Raw genomic sequence first — 16,436 nt, 5'->3', positions numbered from 1 at the left:
CAAATGATCTATAAAATTTCCTTTGCCTTGAAGATGTGGGACATCAAGTTGGAATTGGTTAATATATCTAAAATCTAATCTAATACATCTAATATATATTCACTTTGGTGTGTCAATTTCTGATTTAACTTTTTAAAAGCAAAATGGTTTTCCTTTCCAGTTCATCATGAAACCTTTTTTAATTGTATAAACTTGTAATCTACAAAAAATAATGAATAGGGTATACTTTACCCATTTAACCAATTCCTTTTGTAACATTGTTACTAAATGTTAATGGACTGCTTGAGATCTTTCATAAGATATTAGACTTAGAATAACAGCTTTTATAGATAAGGTCCATATCCCTTTAGCTATAAGATTTTCTAAATAGAAATAAGTCCATATTTAATCGTTACTCAGTCTGTATTTAAATGTCAGACCATATAGCCTAATAGTCTCTTCTATTTTTTTCACTTTTGTTTATTTTAGTGTTTTCTCAAATATCATTTTGTTTCAAATGTGATCTTTTATAAACCAGCAGCTCAGATAATACGATTAATTCTCAAATCACTGGAAATGGCTTTACAAGAAAGGATTGAGAAAGATAACAAAAAAGGAGTGAAACATATTCTTTATTTCCTTAGCTGGATTCTGTCTATCATCTTTTAATCAACAGGCACATATTACCTATAATAAATACACCTAAATTCAGTTGCTTCTACATGTCTTTTCTACACTAAAGTAGAAATAGATACACCTGAGAAATGGGCCATAGCTTGAGTCCTTGGACAATTTAAATTAGTTGTGGGGTGGTGCTTTGTGATATGCCAAGAGCATGCCAACGTAGATTTAAATCCCAGACTAGCTGATTCTCTATATGCAATTTGGGTATGCACTTTACCTCCTTGCTTTAGTTTTCTTATTTGTAACAACAACAACAACTTCCATTGTAATCAGCTTATCATGAGGACAAAAATTAAACAGAATTTGAATGTACAGTGTAAGTTAGAAGCTGTTAAATTAATGTTTGTCAGTAGTAGCAATAGTAGGACTGGTAGAAATAGTGTCACCATTATTATTTTCATGACCAGAATGTGATTTCCCAACCTTTATAATAAATAGTGTTTTTCTATTAAGTAAATCATCTCATAATAGGGCAATAATAATCTCTGAGTGGGAAAAAGACCATTTATTCAGTGTTACTTCTATAGGTTCCTTATACCTTTACTGTTAAGGAATTTATAAATAAAACCCCATATTTTAAAGTGAGAAATATGGACACATACTAAGTGGCTGTCTTTACTTTCTGAAATATAATCAGAATGTGTCTATAAATGTTCATTCCAAGCATTAATGTTCCATTTTTATGGTATAGTGAATTTATGAAAAAGCTACTATTTCTTTAAAGCATTACAAATGAAAGATATATTTACAAGGCCCAAGAATACACATTCAGAAGTTAGAATTCTGAAATTCTAAATATGTTTTTTAATTACAAAGGTAACTTCTGTGTCCATTTTGAAAACTTGAATCTTTCAGGATGAAAATAGTATTAAATGAACATTTAAAACTCATTCAGAAGAAAATTAGAGAAGATATTCAGTAAGAGTTTCTGGTACTGAGTCTGGGGTAATATTAAAAAGAATATTACACAGTCACTGATTAATGTCCCACACCAAAGATGTTTCTTGAAAGTGGTTGCTTTCATACAAATTCAACGGGAGTGTCATACAAATTTTTCTTTGGGTGACAAAGCGACACTTGAATCTTTCCAACTGAAATCTTTCAAATTTAAACACAACTCAGGGATAATAAGTAATAATAATAGGTACCACCTGTTGAACAAAACATATGCAAAATACTGTTAAGCACTTTCCATATATTCCTAGTTTAATCCCCACAAGCAACACTATGAAGAGCTATTACTGACATTTTACAAACTGAGATCAGGGCAAATGGCTTGGTCTGTCACTTTTCAATGAGTCATGTAGTGTCCTTTCGGGGTTTTTTTCAACTTTTTATCTTTTATTTTTATTTTTTTTAATTTTATAGATTTTTAAAATTTAAATCCAAGTTAGTTAACATACAGTATAATAATGTTTTCAGAAGTAGAATTTATATAACACCCAGTGCTCATCCCAGCAAGTGTCCTCCTTAATGCCCCTTGCCTATTTAGCCCATCCCATCCCCCCCTCCCAACACCCATCCAGCAATCATTGGTTTGTTCTCTGTATTTAAGAGTCTTTTATGGGTTGTCCCCTCTCTGTTTTTATATTATTTTTGCTTCTCTTCCCTTATGTTCGTCTGTTTTGTATCTTAAATTCTACATATGAGTGAAGTCATATGTTATTTGTCTTTCTCTGACTTATTTCGTTTAGCGTGATACACTCTAGTTCCATCCACATTGTTGAAAATGGCAAGATTTCATTCTTTCTCATCACCGAGTAATATTCCATTGTGTATGTATACGTGTGTGTGTGTGTGTGTGTGTGTGTGTGTGTCCGTATATGCATCTTTATCCATTCATCAGATGATGGACATTTGGGCTCTTTCCATAATTTGGCTATTGTTGATAGTGCTGCTATAAACATTGGGGCGCATGTGCCCTTCCAAAACAGCACTCCTCTATCCTTTGGACTAGCCTTCCCCATACCTTAACTTTAATAGAAAAGTCATGAGTGTTTTGGGTTCCTCATCAGTAGATATCTAACCATGTATCCAACAAGCAGTTTCCAGTTTTAAAAATCCATTTTAATTACTCCCATCTTTGTCTATCTAGTAAATACTGATTCACAGCTGAGAAACAGACATAAAATGGATATATTTGAATTCAAGGTCCTTCCCTTCCCTCCCTTTCTATCCTCTTTGAGAATAGAATGCCAACAGAAATAGGTTAAGGAACAGAAAGTTCTGAGAAAAGAACACTAAATACTAGCCATTAGTCCTTTGGTAGCTGCGCTAACATATCCAAATACAATGGCCATTGCCTTCTGATTTAATTTTGAATTTTTCGACCACCTTTGGTCTTAGTGCTAATAGCAGAAATCCCCACTAAATTGCCACCCTTTGTGGCTTTTTCCCACTTTCCCTGATGGCTACCACTTGTATATTTCTTCATACTTATGGAGCTGATTTTGAGTAGGGTTTGTTTCTGTTTTCTATTTTTCAAGTTTTGAATCTTCTGTGTGACCTTGTCACATACATTAAACTCCAATTAAGAGGTGGAAACGCCAATTAACAAATTTATAAATTATGTTCTTGATCTGAAAGCCCTTCTCTTGATTAGCCCTGCAAGTTCATAGAAATGTGTCTTTAGGTGAAATTTATGCAGATCTCCATTCATAATTTAATGATTTTTTTAAAAAACAAGGGTTATTTTCAAGGAGGCATATGTAAGCAGTAGGTAGAAAAATTTCATAATTCTATAGTTCCCAATAATGAACTGTCACTCATTATTTGGTTAACTGCTATTTGCTGGATGGTATTAAACCCAAAGATATATAGATATAGATGATATAGATATAGGTATAGGTATAGATAGATATAGATATATAGATATATTTTTGCAGCAGAACCATGTATGCAGTGGTCTTTCCCCTAGCAATATAATAAAGCCCCACAGAGAAGAAACGTGCCTTCTACTTAAGTACCACTTCTCATACAGCACTTTCCCCACACTGGGTTTTACAACAATGACAGACTATTTGATTTGCCTAGCAAAATCATTAGTTACCAGCATCCAAAGATACCACAGGTTCATCATCAGTCTTCACAGTTACCAAGCCTTTCATGTTCCAGTAAAGGGAAAGTAGATGTGATCAATGAGCAACTCCCAAAATGCTTTGGGACCTTTGTCATCCATTGGCCATCCCCATCTGCAAATTGCTAATGTATAAGATCAGTACATCTCAGTAACTACAATCTAAATTGCTCACCTTTATAAGAGTGACTTTATGATGCTGTTAGCCTTAAGAGCAATTAAATCAGCCGGGACATAAAGACAAGTATTTGTTGGCTTTTTCACTTTTCAGAATATGAAGTTATATCCAGAGAAAATGGGTCATTCAGCGGGAAGAACAAGTCCATTCAAATTACAAATCAAACCTTCTCCACTGTAGAAAATCTAAAACCAGATACAAGGTAAGCCACCTGTGCTCTTACAGGTGAATTCTGACAGTGCATAAATCATCACCAAAGGAATGAAATGACATCATCCGTCTCTGTCTTAAGGGATAGTGTAGTTTGCATTTCATTCTTTGGCTTTCTGTGCATAGGAGTAGATACCTCTAGAGTCATGTTTTGCAAATACACAAATTATTGGTGGGGATACAAGAGCTGACAAGATGGTCTTGTAAGTTAACACTATAGGTGAGAACATTGAAAAATAGAGGATCATTAATATCAAATGTTGATATTAAATACCAAAATCAAGAGAAGGAAAATTCTGTGGATGAGACACAACTGGAGTGTGTAGGATGTAAACTAAATGTGAAACAGAAGAATTTGGCTGGCATGCTGGAAAGAAGAGGGCAAGGATATAAAAGTTATGTAACAAAAGTAGATGAAAGTTTGTGATAGTTAACGCTTAAAATAACTACAGACCATTCCCAGGCATAGTGGTCTTTTCATTTTGGGTCTTTTTATAATAAACAAATGAGAATCCATTTTTGAAAATAGACACATATATTATAACCGATGCTCTATAATAAACAATTTTTCTTGGCATCCCTTATTACCTATTGGTACCTGGTTGTTTACATTACTGTATGGTTTTGTCATTTCTTTTTAAATCTAAAATATCCAACATTTTATCGGCTCACTGTATTGGGAGAAAAATAAGGGCTTTACGCACTTCTAGAAATGTAATAGGGAAGGTTTTGTTTTGTTTTACATGGCTAAATCATCAAATTTATTGTTCAAGGAAATTCTCAAAAGGATACAGCCAGGCATTTCTTTAAAAAAATATGTACTAAATTCATTTGGGGACTAAATATCACTCTTTGTGGAAAATCAATTTCTTTCCTCAAATTCCAAGACACTATTTGAAAACTATGCTTTCAGTTAAAACAAAAACATCTTCACACTTTACGTTCTAGTGCACCAACCAACACAGATCAATTTTCAGAGAGACACAATCAGGAATTTTTCCAGACTGAACGCTTCATAGCTTGATAAAGTTTCCTGAATATTTCATAGCTTGATAAAGACCAGCAGAGGCAAAGACTGGAACTCCAGCATTAGAAAATGTTTTCATAAGTTTTATTTCTATCTTCCATTGTCATCAGTTGATTGAATTGAATCAGGTATTGATTATGACATTCAAAAGAGCCTAGTAAAGTTCTGACAACAAGGAAACTGATAATCTTTTCAGGAAAAAAAGGAAGCATCTAGTTAATTCTAGATGGTTTGCTGTGTATAAACTGTAGTCCTATACTATAAATATAATAATTTCCACAGGTATTTTTTTTCTTTAAAGTCCTCTATTTTGAGTTGTAATATGGAAAATTTTACAACTGCTAATTTTTTTTAAAGGATTTAAGTTAGCCAAAATAAGCATGTATTTCAGTAAAAACTCATTTGATGATCTTGGTTCTGTTTCCTTAGAGAGATTAACAGGGAGAGAGACTATTTTTAACATATTTTAAGGAAAGAGTAAAAAAGAAAAAGTTATTTAATTTGGACTTTTTAATAGGTGAATTTGGGCTTACAGAACATGGAAGTTTTTTTCTTTATAGTTTCTTGCTTTTTATGCCACTTAATATACTGAAAACATATTGAAAAGCATCTAATTTCTAAATATTCATTGTGTTCCTTTTCTGAATTAGGCTACCTTCAAATCTTCACCTTCAAAGTTCACCTGTGACTCATGATCAGATGTAGAAAATAATTACTTAAGTGACATTTTAAACCTGATTTGTTTGTAACAGATTTGTGTTTCTACTCAGCTAACATTTATTAAGTGCCAACAGTGTGCTTGGTGTGGTGACCACAAAACTGAATAAACATGGTGCCTGTCCTTGAGGACTTGAGGTAGTGGGGTAGCCTTTTAGTAACTGATTATTCTACACAAAATGGTGAGAGCTCTGGCAAAAATATATACAAGTTGCAAGGGGAGCACAGAGTGGGTGACACTTTGCAAAGTCTGGGGAAATTGGGAAAACTTTGTGGAGGAGGTGACACCTGGGCTGAGGCTTAAATGAAGAGCAGGAAGGAGTTAGCTAGGTAACTGTGGTAGGGGAAAGAAACGTCAAAGAAACTAGCATATGTTAGAGCAGAGGCCCAAATGGTATGGTTGTATGCAGTGAACAATAAGCTACTTCCATGAGTGTGAGAGGTGAAAAGTGAACAGAGGCAGTGGAAGCAACGAGAGGTAGAAGCCATGTTGTGGAGGGCCTTCTCTGCCAGATCAGAGAACTTAGTCAAGAGATGGGGAGAGCCAGAAAGTTGCTAAGTGGGAGTGACTTGCTCCAACTTCACATTTAGTTTTTTCCTGACATTGACTTAGTTGGAATAATCACTTTTGATACTAGAGCTACTTATAACGAGTAACAGTCGGTAGAATAAAGCTAACAAAAAGAACTTTTTGATAATGTCTTGCAAGAGTGCCATTTTGGCATCTTGCCTATTTGGCCAAATAGGTGCATAAGACAAACGTACCTTTGGGCTAAGCTGCATTTCATTCTGGAATCACAGGACTAGTCATGGAGTTCACATCTAGCTTCTGCTATGAATTGTTGTAGGACTTGCTGGAGTTTATGTCAGTTGTAGGAATTACACTAATTGTTTCTGGAATTTACAGCCATGTCCCCTTTATCTCACCCTAAGATATGCATCTCATTTGTCACTCCTGTCCTTCATCAGTGGGTCTTCAAAGGAGGGACTCCTAAAACTATCCTCATCTCAAGACAAGCAAAGCTCAAAGGAGGCCCTTTCTGGAATCATCTTTGGGAAAAAGTAATCTTAAGTGTAGGATTCCCTGAAATCAGAATCCCATGCCAAGTTTTTCCAGTTGGCATAAATTTGGGGCCACTCAATGTATCTGTATTTGGCTTATTTTATGTTATTTTTAGAGTTTCATATAATTGAATGAAATCCAGTTCAGACATGAAGACTGTTGATAGTATATATATGATTTGACCAGGATTATACTGATAATCCCTAATGGGTCATGATTTAAAAGTTGTATATCAGCAGTTTGAAAAGCATTTCCCCACTGGGAGCAGATATAATACACATGGATATAAAGGTGCTCTAATGAAAATTGTTTAGTCTACAATGTGTGGAGCCTTGTGGTGTTCAAGTAGTTTAGTAGATCCCAGACCCCAGTGAGTAGGAATGCATTCTATGTTCTCTTAACAGGTATACTAGAGATGAATTTGTCCACTTAATGAGCAAAAAAAATGTTTTCAGCTGAAATATTAAAATTATGATTTGAAACCTCTATTAGTCAAAATAACTTCATGAGTTAAGTAAGAATAATTTGAAGTCAAATTATTTCATTTAATCTGATATTTCTGAAGCCTAGAAGCACCTGGGGAAACAAAACTAACAGCCATGAAACAGCTGGACAGCATCACAAGACAGCATAAAAGATCACATAGGACTTACACTGAAGTTCTGCAATTTAGAAGAGAAGAGAAGGCCTCCTGCAATACTTGAGACTAGAACTTGACGGTAAAGGATAGAATTGAATAGAACAGGATGGCAAGAAAAGAAAGAGTAACAACGGTATCGTTCTTTCAAATCAAGTCCATGTGCATGACTTCGGTGAAATACAAGTAGTCCTTAAAGTTACTACTGACAGCAAGGTTACAGCCAGAATAATAAAATTATGAGTTCCAAATTTAGGTTTGTAGGTTTTTTCGATGTAAGCTTTTTCCATACTATCTTAAGTTGTTAAGGCAAGATTTCTTTCCATTATATCTTTTCTGCCCGACCATGATCCAAGATTAATGCTAATAAAAGACATGCTATAAAATAAAGAGGAAGTATGTACAGCATGCAGCCACCAGGTGGTTTTTATTACCTGTAAAGAATGACTTTAGTCACATTTCAGTGCCTGTTGAATTCCCAACAGGCAAACTTTGAGTTATAGTTGGTAAAATTCATCACCACCACCACCCCAACATGAGGTTCTGGGATACCCTATTTGAAAAGCTAGAAGATACTAAATTCTGAAAGAATTACTGTAACTGTGTTCCAATTTCAGGAGACACATGTACATAATTTATTTTAGTATCATTTTCCATGATATGTCCTGAGTAAAAATCATGAGATGTAAAAACAGGTGATAATTACAGGGTAATCATTTATTACACACTGAAATGGGTGGAGTAGAGCTTGGCATTAGAACATTTAACCCAAGAGAGTCAATGCAGAGAAAATAGATCCCCAGAGCTTTTTAGGTAAAACTTTTAAATGTTCACACACTAGAACCAAAAGCACAGTGGACTGTGTTACCATTTCCTTCTCACAGTGTATGATCACCTTCTCCCTGCCTGTTTTTACATTTTAGCCAGGATTTTTACCTCTTCTGCAAAAGCTCAAAAAATAGCCACATGAAGGGACAGTAGCTATCTTGCTGAAGAACAGTTTGGCTGCATATGTGTTGTGAGATGTTTCTGTCTATAGGGAGTGAAGCCCCAAGGCTGCTCTGGGCCAGCAGGCTGTAGTTCCAAAGGTGGCACAGTGGAGACTACCCCAGCCTTGCCAACAGATGCTTGCAGCTACAATGGGCTTTGGTCATATATGTGCACAGGGAACAGGGGTGTTGGAATGGAGCCATAACTATTTAGTCAGATGAAGCAGAAGAGATGTGCTAACAGAGGCACAGTGCTGTGACAACTCCATCTCTTTCTTTGCAAGACCCCTCTCCTACCCCCTACCCCTAGAATGCAAAGAAAATAGAGATATGTTGGTGTCCACCTGAATCGGTACCCACCTAGCCCACTCCCCAGTATATATTTTCCACTTATTTCCCCCATGAAACTTCAGTGTGTGGCTTGTGTTGAGCTAAAAGAAAAATAGTAAGAAGAGCCTCTCCAATCTATAGCCAACCACTTTGTGTGTAAAGACAACTATGATTATTTTTAGTTCTGTGAACAGAAGAACTGATAAAGTATATGACTTAAACAGTAAGTCTTGTACCACTGCTTATGGGGACAGGGAGTGTGAGGTAAATTGATCTTGAAGTCTCTCCCACCTCTAAAATGATACATTCTTATGATATCCAAAGACATGCATAGAATCAGTGGGAAACTGGAACTGACATTAAAATGAAAAGCTTGGTTAAGCCTTACAGCAAGTCGAATTGTCCTTCTATTACAGAAGTAGAGAAAGCATTTTTCTTTAAGTCTGTGTCTGTGGCCTCCAATTTGTTTTCAGACAAATTGTTTCTATCTCATATTTGAATAATCCATTGGTAGGCTGGACAATATAGATGGACACATAATTGCTATACAGTAAAGACAAACAAAAAGCCCTATAATCTCTTCAAGTGAGCCGTTGTCTCCTCACTTGACTAAAAAACTAAAGAATCCATTGCGTGTACCAGATTTACATGTGGCCCAGCAATTTCCACACAAAATGTATTCTGTCTGGTAATTAAATCAAGTTCACTTAACCTATTCCTGTACTTCTGTCCTCTGTAGCTTGGGAGGATTCTAGAGAACAGTTCTCCCTCTAAAATTAAAACATACTAAAGTTTCCTATAGCTGACAACAAAGACAGTTTAGGAATATCGTTTATGTTGTTTGATTTAATAAAATCTTGGCTCAAAAAGTAAACTGGAATAGAGGCAGCAAGTTCTCATAAACTATAAACCTGGCTGAACAAAGCAGGCATGTGGATTAGCCATTATACCCTTATTCGTAGTGTTTTTGTGTAGTTCTGTTTCCTTCAGATTGTATATTAACTTTCTTTTAAATTTTTTTAATGTTGATTTATTTGTGAGACAGAAACACAGCATGAGTAGGGCAAGGGCAGAGAGAGAGGGAGACACAGAATCTGAAGCAGACTCCAGGCTCTGAGCTGTCAACACAGAGCCTGACTCGGGGTCCAAACCCACCAACCATGAGATCATCACCTGAGCTGAAGTTGGACGCTTAACCAACTGAGCCACCCAAGCACCCCATTTGTGTATTAACTTTTAAACGTCTTTTCTCAAGGAGTAAAATAAGCTACTAGAGCATTAGGCACTTTACTGAGTTTTATTGTAGGTGTAGGCAGCAGAACAATAAATAATTTCACCATTGAAGAAAGAAATTGAAGGGATTGCTCAGTTTTACAACTTTTCTTCTGGCAAAAAGGCTAGCTAAGAGCCTGGAACTCCACTAATCTATAAAGAGAGCAATTATTTTCACATAAACATATTCTTTTAATTACTTTTCATTTAGAATTCCTTAGTATCTGGGGTGTGGCAGGGGAGGGGGGTATGCCAGAAACTCTTAGCAATACCATAGACTTGGAGTGCAGCCCAGATCTGGAATTTCTTGTCCCCGTATAAATGAGAGATACAAGAATGTCCGTGAGGACATGCTTGGTAACTGGTTGATGATACCTCATGCCTGCTGATACCCTGCTCCTCTGACCTTTGTCCCTGATTAGAACTTCTTTTATCCTCTAATAGTATCCCTCCAGCTCTGCCACTTTTTGCTCCTTCTCTATATTCCCAGGTGAATACAATGTCTGTATATGGCAGGTATCCAGAAATGCTCATATAACTAACTGATTGGATTTCTCTTTCCCTATTTGAGGACCTATTACTCATATTTTCATATTCTACTTTTCCATTTCTTTCCCTCTGACTGAAGCCCCACCTGAATAGGGCTCAAATATTTCAAGACTACATAGGGGTAAAATTAGCTAACCAAACCACTCAAACCAACAAGCAGTTACAGGGTGGCTTCCTTTGCCATGCAGAAGCTTTTTAGTTTGATATAGTCCTACTCATTTATTTTAGCTTTTGTTGCCTTTACTTTTGGTATTAAATCCAAAAAATCATCACCAAGACCAATGTCAAGAAAATTACCCACAAGGTTTTCTTCCAGGAGTTTCATAGTTGCCGATCATATATTTAAGTATTTAATCTATTTTGAGTTAATTTTGTGTATGGTGTAACATAGTGGTCCAGTTTAATTCTCTTGCAGGTAGCTGTCCAGTTTTCCCAACACCATTTATTGAAGAGACTGTCCTTTTCCCAATTGTATATTCTTGTCTCCTTTGTCATAAATTAATTGACCATATATGTGGGAGTCTATGTCTGTGCTCTTTATTATGTTGCATTGATCTATGTGTCTGTTTTTATCCCAATACTATACTGTTTTTGATTACTGAAGCTTTGTAATACAGTTGGAAATCCAGCATAGAGCCTTCAGCTCTGTTCTTAGATTGCTTGGGCCATTTGGGTCTTTTATGGTTCCTTACAAATCATAGGATTGATTGTTCAATTTTTGTGAAAAATGCCATTGGAATTTTGATAGCAATTGCATTGAATCTATAGATTGCTTTGGATAATAGGGAAATTTTAACAATATTAATTCTTCTAATCCATTAACATGGATTATCTTTCCATTTATTTGTGTTTTCCTCAATTATGTCTTATTGTTTTCAGAGTACAGATCTTTTACCTCCTTAGATCAAGTGATTCCTAAATATTTTATTCTTTTTGATGCTATTATAAATGGGGTTGTTTTCTTAATTTCTCTTTCTGAAAGTTTATTGTTGGTATATAAAAACACAACTGATTTTTGTATGCTGATTTTTGATCCTACAACTTAACTGAATTTATTTATTCTAACAGAGTTTTGGTGAAGTGTTTAGGGCTTTCTATATATAATATCATGTCATCTGCAAATAGAGATGATTGTACTTCTTCCTTTCTGACTTGGATGGCTCATATTTGTTTTTCTTGCCTAATTTCTCTGGTTAGGATTTCCAGCATTAGGTCAAATAAAAGTGGCAAAAGTGGGCATTTCTGTCTTGTTCTTGATCTAGGTAGAAAGTTTTCAGCATTTCACTGTTGAGTATGATGTTAGCTGTGGGCTTGTCACATATGCCCTTTATTATGTTGAGAAGCATTCCCACTTTACCCACTTTGTTGAGAGTTTTTGTCATAAAAGTATGTTGAATTTTGTCTAATGCTTTTCTGCATCTATTGAGATCATATAAATTATCACTTATGTTGTTAATGTGGTGCATCACATTAATTGATTTATGGGCATTGAACTGTCTTTGTATCCCTGGACTGAATCCCATTTGATCATGGTCTGTTCAGATTATCTATTTCTTCATCATTCAGTCTTGGTAGGTTGTATGTTTCTAGGAATAGATCATTTTTTCTACATTATGTAATTTGTTGGAGTATAATTGGTCATAGTAGTCTCACAATCCTTTGGATTTTTGTGGAATCAGTTTTAATGTCTCTTCTTTCATATAGGATTTTATTTCAGTCTTCTTTTTTCTTAGCTACTCTAACTAAAGGCTTGTCAATTTTATTTATCTTTGGAAAAACAGCTCTTAGTTTCATTGATCTTTTCTATTGTGTTTCCAGTTCCCTATTTCATTTATTTCTGTTCTGATATTTGTCATTTCCTTTCTTCTACTGAATTTGGGCTTAGTTTGTTCTTTTTCTTGTTCTTTTAACTGTAAAGTTGGGTTGTTTAATTGATACCTTTCTTTTGTTAATGTGGGCATTCACCATTATATATTTCCCTCCTCACATTGCATTTGCTGCATCTCATAAGTTTTGGGATGTTGCATTTCCATTTTCATTTGTCTCAAGATATTTTTTAATTACCCTTGGTTTCTTCTTGGACCCATTGGTTGTTCAGGAGCATATTGTTTAATCTCCATGTATTTGTGAATTTTCCAATTTTTCTTCATATAATTGATTTCTAGTTTCTTACCATTATGGTTAGAAAAAAAATGCCTGATTTGATTTGTTTTCTTTAATTTCTCAAGACTTGTTGTGACCTAAAATATGATCTATCCTGAAGAATATTACATGTGTGCTTGAGAATATGTATTCAGATGAAATGTTCTGTAAATGTCTGTCAAATCCGTCCAGTCTAATGTGTAGTTTAAGTCCAATATTTCATTACTAATTATCTGTCTAGATGGTACCCCTGCTTCTTTTGCTTTTCATCTGAATGATATATCTTTTTTTCACCCCTTCGACTTGAGTCTGTGTGTGTCCTTAAAGCTGAAGTGAGGCTCTTGTAAGCAGCATTTACTTGGTTCTTATTTTTTGTCTATTAAGTCACTCTGCATGCTTGGATTGGAGAATTTAGTCCATTGACATTTTTTTTTTTTAATTTTTTTTTAACGTTTATTTATTTTTGGGACAGAGAGAGACAGAGCATGAACGGGGGAGGGGCAGAGAGAGAGGGAGACACAGAATCGGAAACAGGCTCCAGGCTCTGAGCCATCAGCCCAGAGCCTGACGCGGGGCTCGAACTCACGGACCGCGAGATCGTGACCTGGCTGAAGTCGGACGCTTAACCGACTGCGCCACCCAGGCGCCCCATGACATTTAAAGTTAATTATTGACAGGCAGGGACTTACTATTCCTATTTTTGTTCATTGTTTTCTGATTGTTTTATAATTCTTTTGTTTCTTTATTTCCTCTTTTGTTCTCTTCCTTTTTGATTTGATTTTCTGTAGTGGTATACTTTGATTGCTTTCTCTTCATCTTTTGCGTATCTACTATAGGTTATTGCTTTTGTTACCATAAGGCTTACATAAAACATTTATGACAGTCTGTTTTAAACTAATAACAACTTAACTTCAAACATAAAAAGAGCTCTACATTTTTCTCTCCCCTCCACATTGTTTTTTTATGTCAATTTACCTTTCCTTGCATTGTTGTAATCGTTAACAACTTGTTGTAGTATAGTTAATATTTTTCTCTTTTAACCCTCAAATTAGAGTTATAGGTCATTTACTGCACCACGATTAGAGTATTCTGAATTTAACTATGTATTTACCTTTACCATTGAGTTTTATACTTTTAGATGTTTTCTTATAACTAATTAGCATCCTTTAGTTTCAGCTAGAACTCTCACATTTCTTACAAGGCCAGTGTAGTGGTGATAAATTCTCAGCTTTTGTTTGGCAAACTCTTTACCTCTCCTTCAACTCTGAAGGACAATTTTGCTGGTTAATTTGTTTTTTGTTTTTTTGTTTTGTTTTGTTTTTTTGCTTGTTTGTTTTAGTTATAGCATGTTGAATATATCAGGCCACTCCCTCTGGCCTGAAAATTCTTCCTGAAAAATCTGCTGATGGTATTATGGAAGTTCCTTTGTATGAAACAAGTTGCTTTTCTCTTCTTTTAGATTTTCTCCTTGTATTTAACTTTTGACAGCTTAGTTATAATGTATCTCAGTATGGATATCTGTAGATTCTTCTATATGGAACTTCTTGGACTTCCAGGATCTAGATGTCCGTTTCTTTCCCCAGGTTTTAACAAAAGCTTTTAGCCATTATTTCTTTGAATGAGCTTTCTGCCCCTTTCTTTCTCTCTCCTTCTTCTGAGACCACTATAATGTATATCTTGGTCTCCTTGATGGTGTCCATATGTCTCTTAACTGTTTTTACTCATTTTCATTCTTGGCTCTTCTGATTAGATGAATTCCACTGCCCTGTCTTCAAGTTTGTTGATCCTTTTTCTGCTTGATCTAGTCTGATACTGAACTCCTGTAATGAATTTTTCAGTTCAGTTATTGCATTCTTCCGCTAAGTGTTTTCTCTGGTACTTTTTAAATAGTCTCTCTTTGTTGAAATTCTCACTTTGTTCTTGCATTTGTCTCTTGATCTTGGTAAGCATCTTTATGACTGTTATTTTGAACTGTCACATATATTACTATCTCTATTGAGATCTGTTTCTGTTGACTTTTCTTGTTTTGTTTTGAACATATTCCTCAGTTTCTTCAATTTCCTTGATTCTTTGTTCGTTTCTACATATTAGAAAAAACACCCACCTCTCCCAGTGTTGGTACAGTGGTCTTGTATAGGAAATGAATCTCTTCAATCAGCCCAGCCCAGGCTTCTAGTTGTCCCTCAAACTTCTGAGGTTGTCCAAATCAACTTCTTTGTTGTTAGTGGCTCACAGTAGCTGAGGGTGCTCTAAAACCCATCAATGTCCCAAAGGTGAGAATTGCAGTCACGACCTGGATGCAGACTGATTATCAACTGGACCCTCAGATAGCAGCTGGGATACTCTTTACTTAATACCCCTCTAGAGAGACACTGGAAGATGGGCATTTTTGCCTGCTCTCTCTGTGCTTGGCCTGGGATATAGTCATTGGGTAGAAGTGCTCTTGTACCTGTTAACTGCTTTGTGTGCTACAATATTATGGGACTGAAGAATGCAAGCCTTGTTGGTTCTCAGAGCCAGGCAACCGGAGTTGGGGGTACAGGGAGGCATTCCTTGAACAGCAGCCACAAAAGCAGGCGTGCCAGAAATTTGTGCAAACTCCTTCCAAGGAGATATTGGAGACTTGGTTTTACTGTTCCAGCCAGAGGGAAGGGGCAGGGAAAATGTCCACCAGTTTCCCAGTCTTTGGTGAGGATTACAGCCAGCCAGTGCATATGTGTTATAGTTAGAAGCCTGGCCCTCAGATAACAGCTTTTAACACATGCAAATAAACCTCTTTCAGGAAAAGGCTGATGGTACATGAATGGTTTTGCCTGTTCCCTCTTTGTTGAGTCCTGGGGGGTTAGCTGGTTAAGAACTACTTCTTGGTTACTGTCCTATGGGACTTGTGAATGCAAGCCCTTTTGGCCTTCAGAGCTGGGTGTTTATGGGCCCCATCCCTCAGATGGGAGTTTTAAAAGTTGGGGTACTAGGGGCGCCTGGGTGGCTCAGTCGGTTAAGCGGCCGACTTCGGCTCAGGTCATGATCTCACGGTCCGTGAGTTCGAGCCCTGTGTCGGGCTCTGTGCTGACAGCTCAGAACCTGGAGCCTGTTTCAGATTCTGTGTCTCCCTCTCTCTGACCCTCCCCTGTTCATGCTCTGTCTCTCCCTGTTTCAAAAATAAATAAAATGTTTAAAAAAATTTTTTTTAAATAATAAAATAAAAGTTGGGGTACTAAATGTGAGGTCCAAACCCTTTACTCTTCAGGGAGAAGGTAGGAATGAGGGTTTTCTCCCAATTGTAGGACACTGTGCCAAGAGGGTTTATGGCAAGAGTGTGTCTCAGCCTTTCCTACCCATTTCAATGTGGGTGTTCTTTCATTTACCCAATGTGTATGTGTTGCTCGGCTAGTTTCTAGATTTTTCAGAGAACTCCATATACAGCTGTACATTTGATGTGCCTGTGGGAGGAGAGGAGCTCAAAAGCCTCCTCTTTCACTTTCTTAGTCAATTATCTTCAATTTCTAATTAATTTAGCTATCTTTCCTGCTAATTAAATCCATATTTCTAGACTGACCACTTCTCAAAAAGGCAAAATATGTCA

The 16,436-nt window shown here is 36.1% G+C and overlaps 1 protein-coding gene across 42 annotated transcripts in view; it reads left to right on the top strand.

The window, feature by feature from the left end:
• Nucleotides 1-16,436, top strand: part of ABI3BP (ABI family member 3 binding protein) — a 266,973-nt gene that overhangs the window by 240,050 nt on the left and 10,487 nt on the right. For all 42 annotated transcript variants that reach the window (XM_040484350.1, XM_040484344.1, XM_040484370.1 and 39 more), the window contains one exon: nt 4,011-4,119. In XM_040484350.1, coding sequence (XP_040340284.1) covers nt 4,011-4,119 — 109 coding nt within the window. The remainder of the gene's footprint in view (nt 1-4,010; nt 4,120-16,436) is intronic.

Source organism: Herpailurus yagouaroundi, unplaced genomic scaffold (assembly GCF_014898765.1).
Source record: "Herpailurus yagouaroundi ecotype Mexico unplaced genomic scaffold, PumYag 162, whole genome shotgun sequence".
NCBI classification, from domain to species: Eukaryota; Metazoa; Chordata; class Mammalia; order Carnivora; family Felidae; genus Herpailurus; species Herpailurus yagouaroundi.
This window is presented reverse-complemented; position numbering and strand designations above follow the sequence as displayed.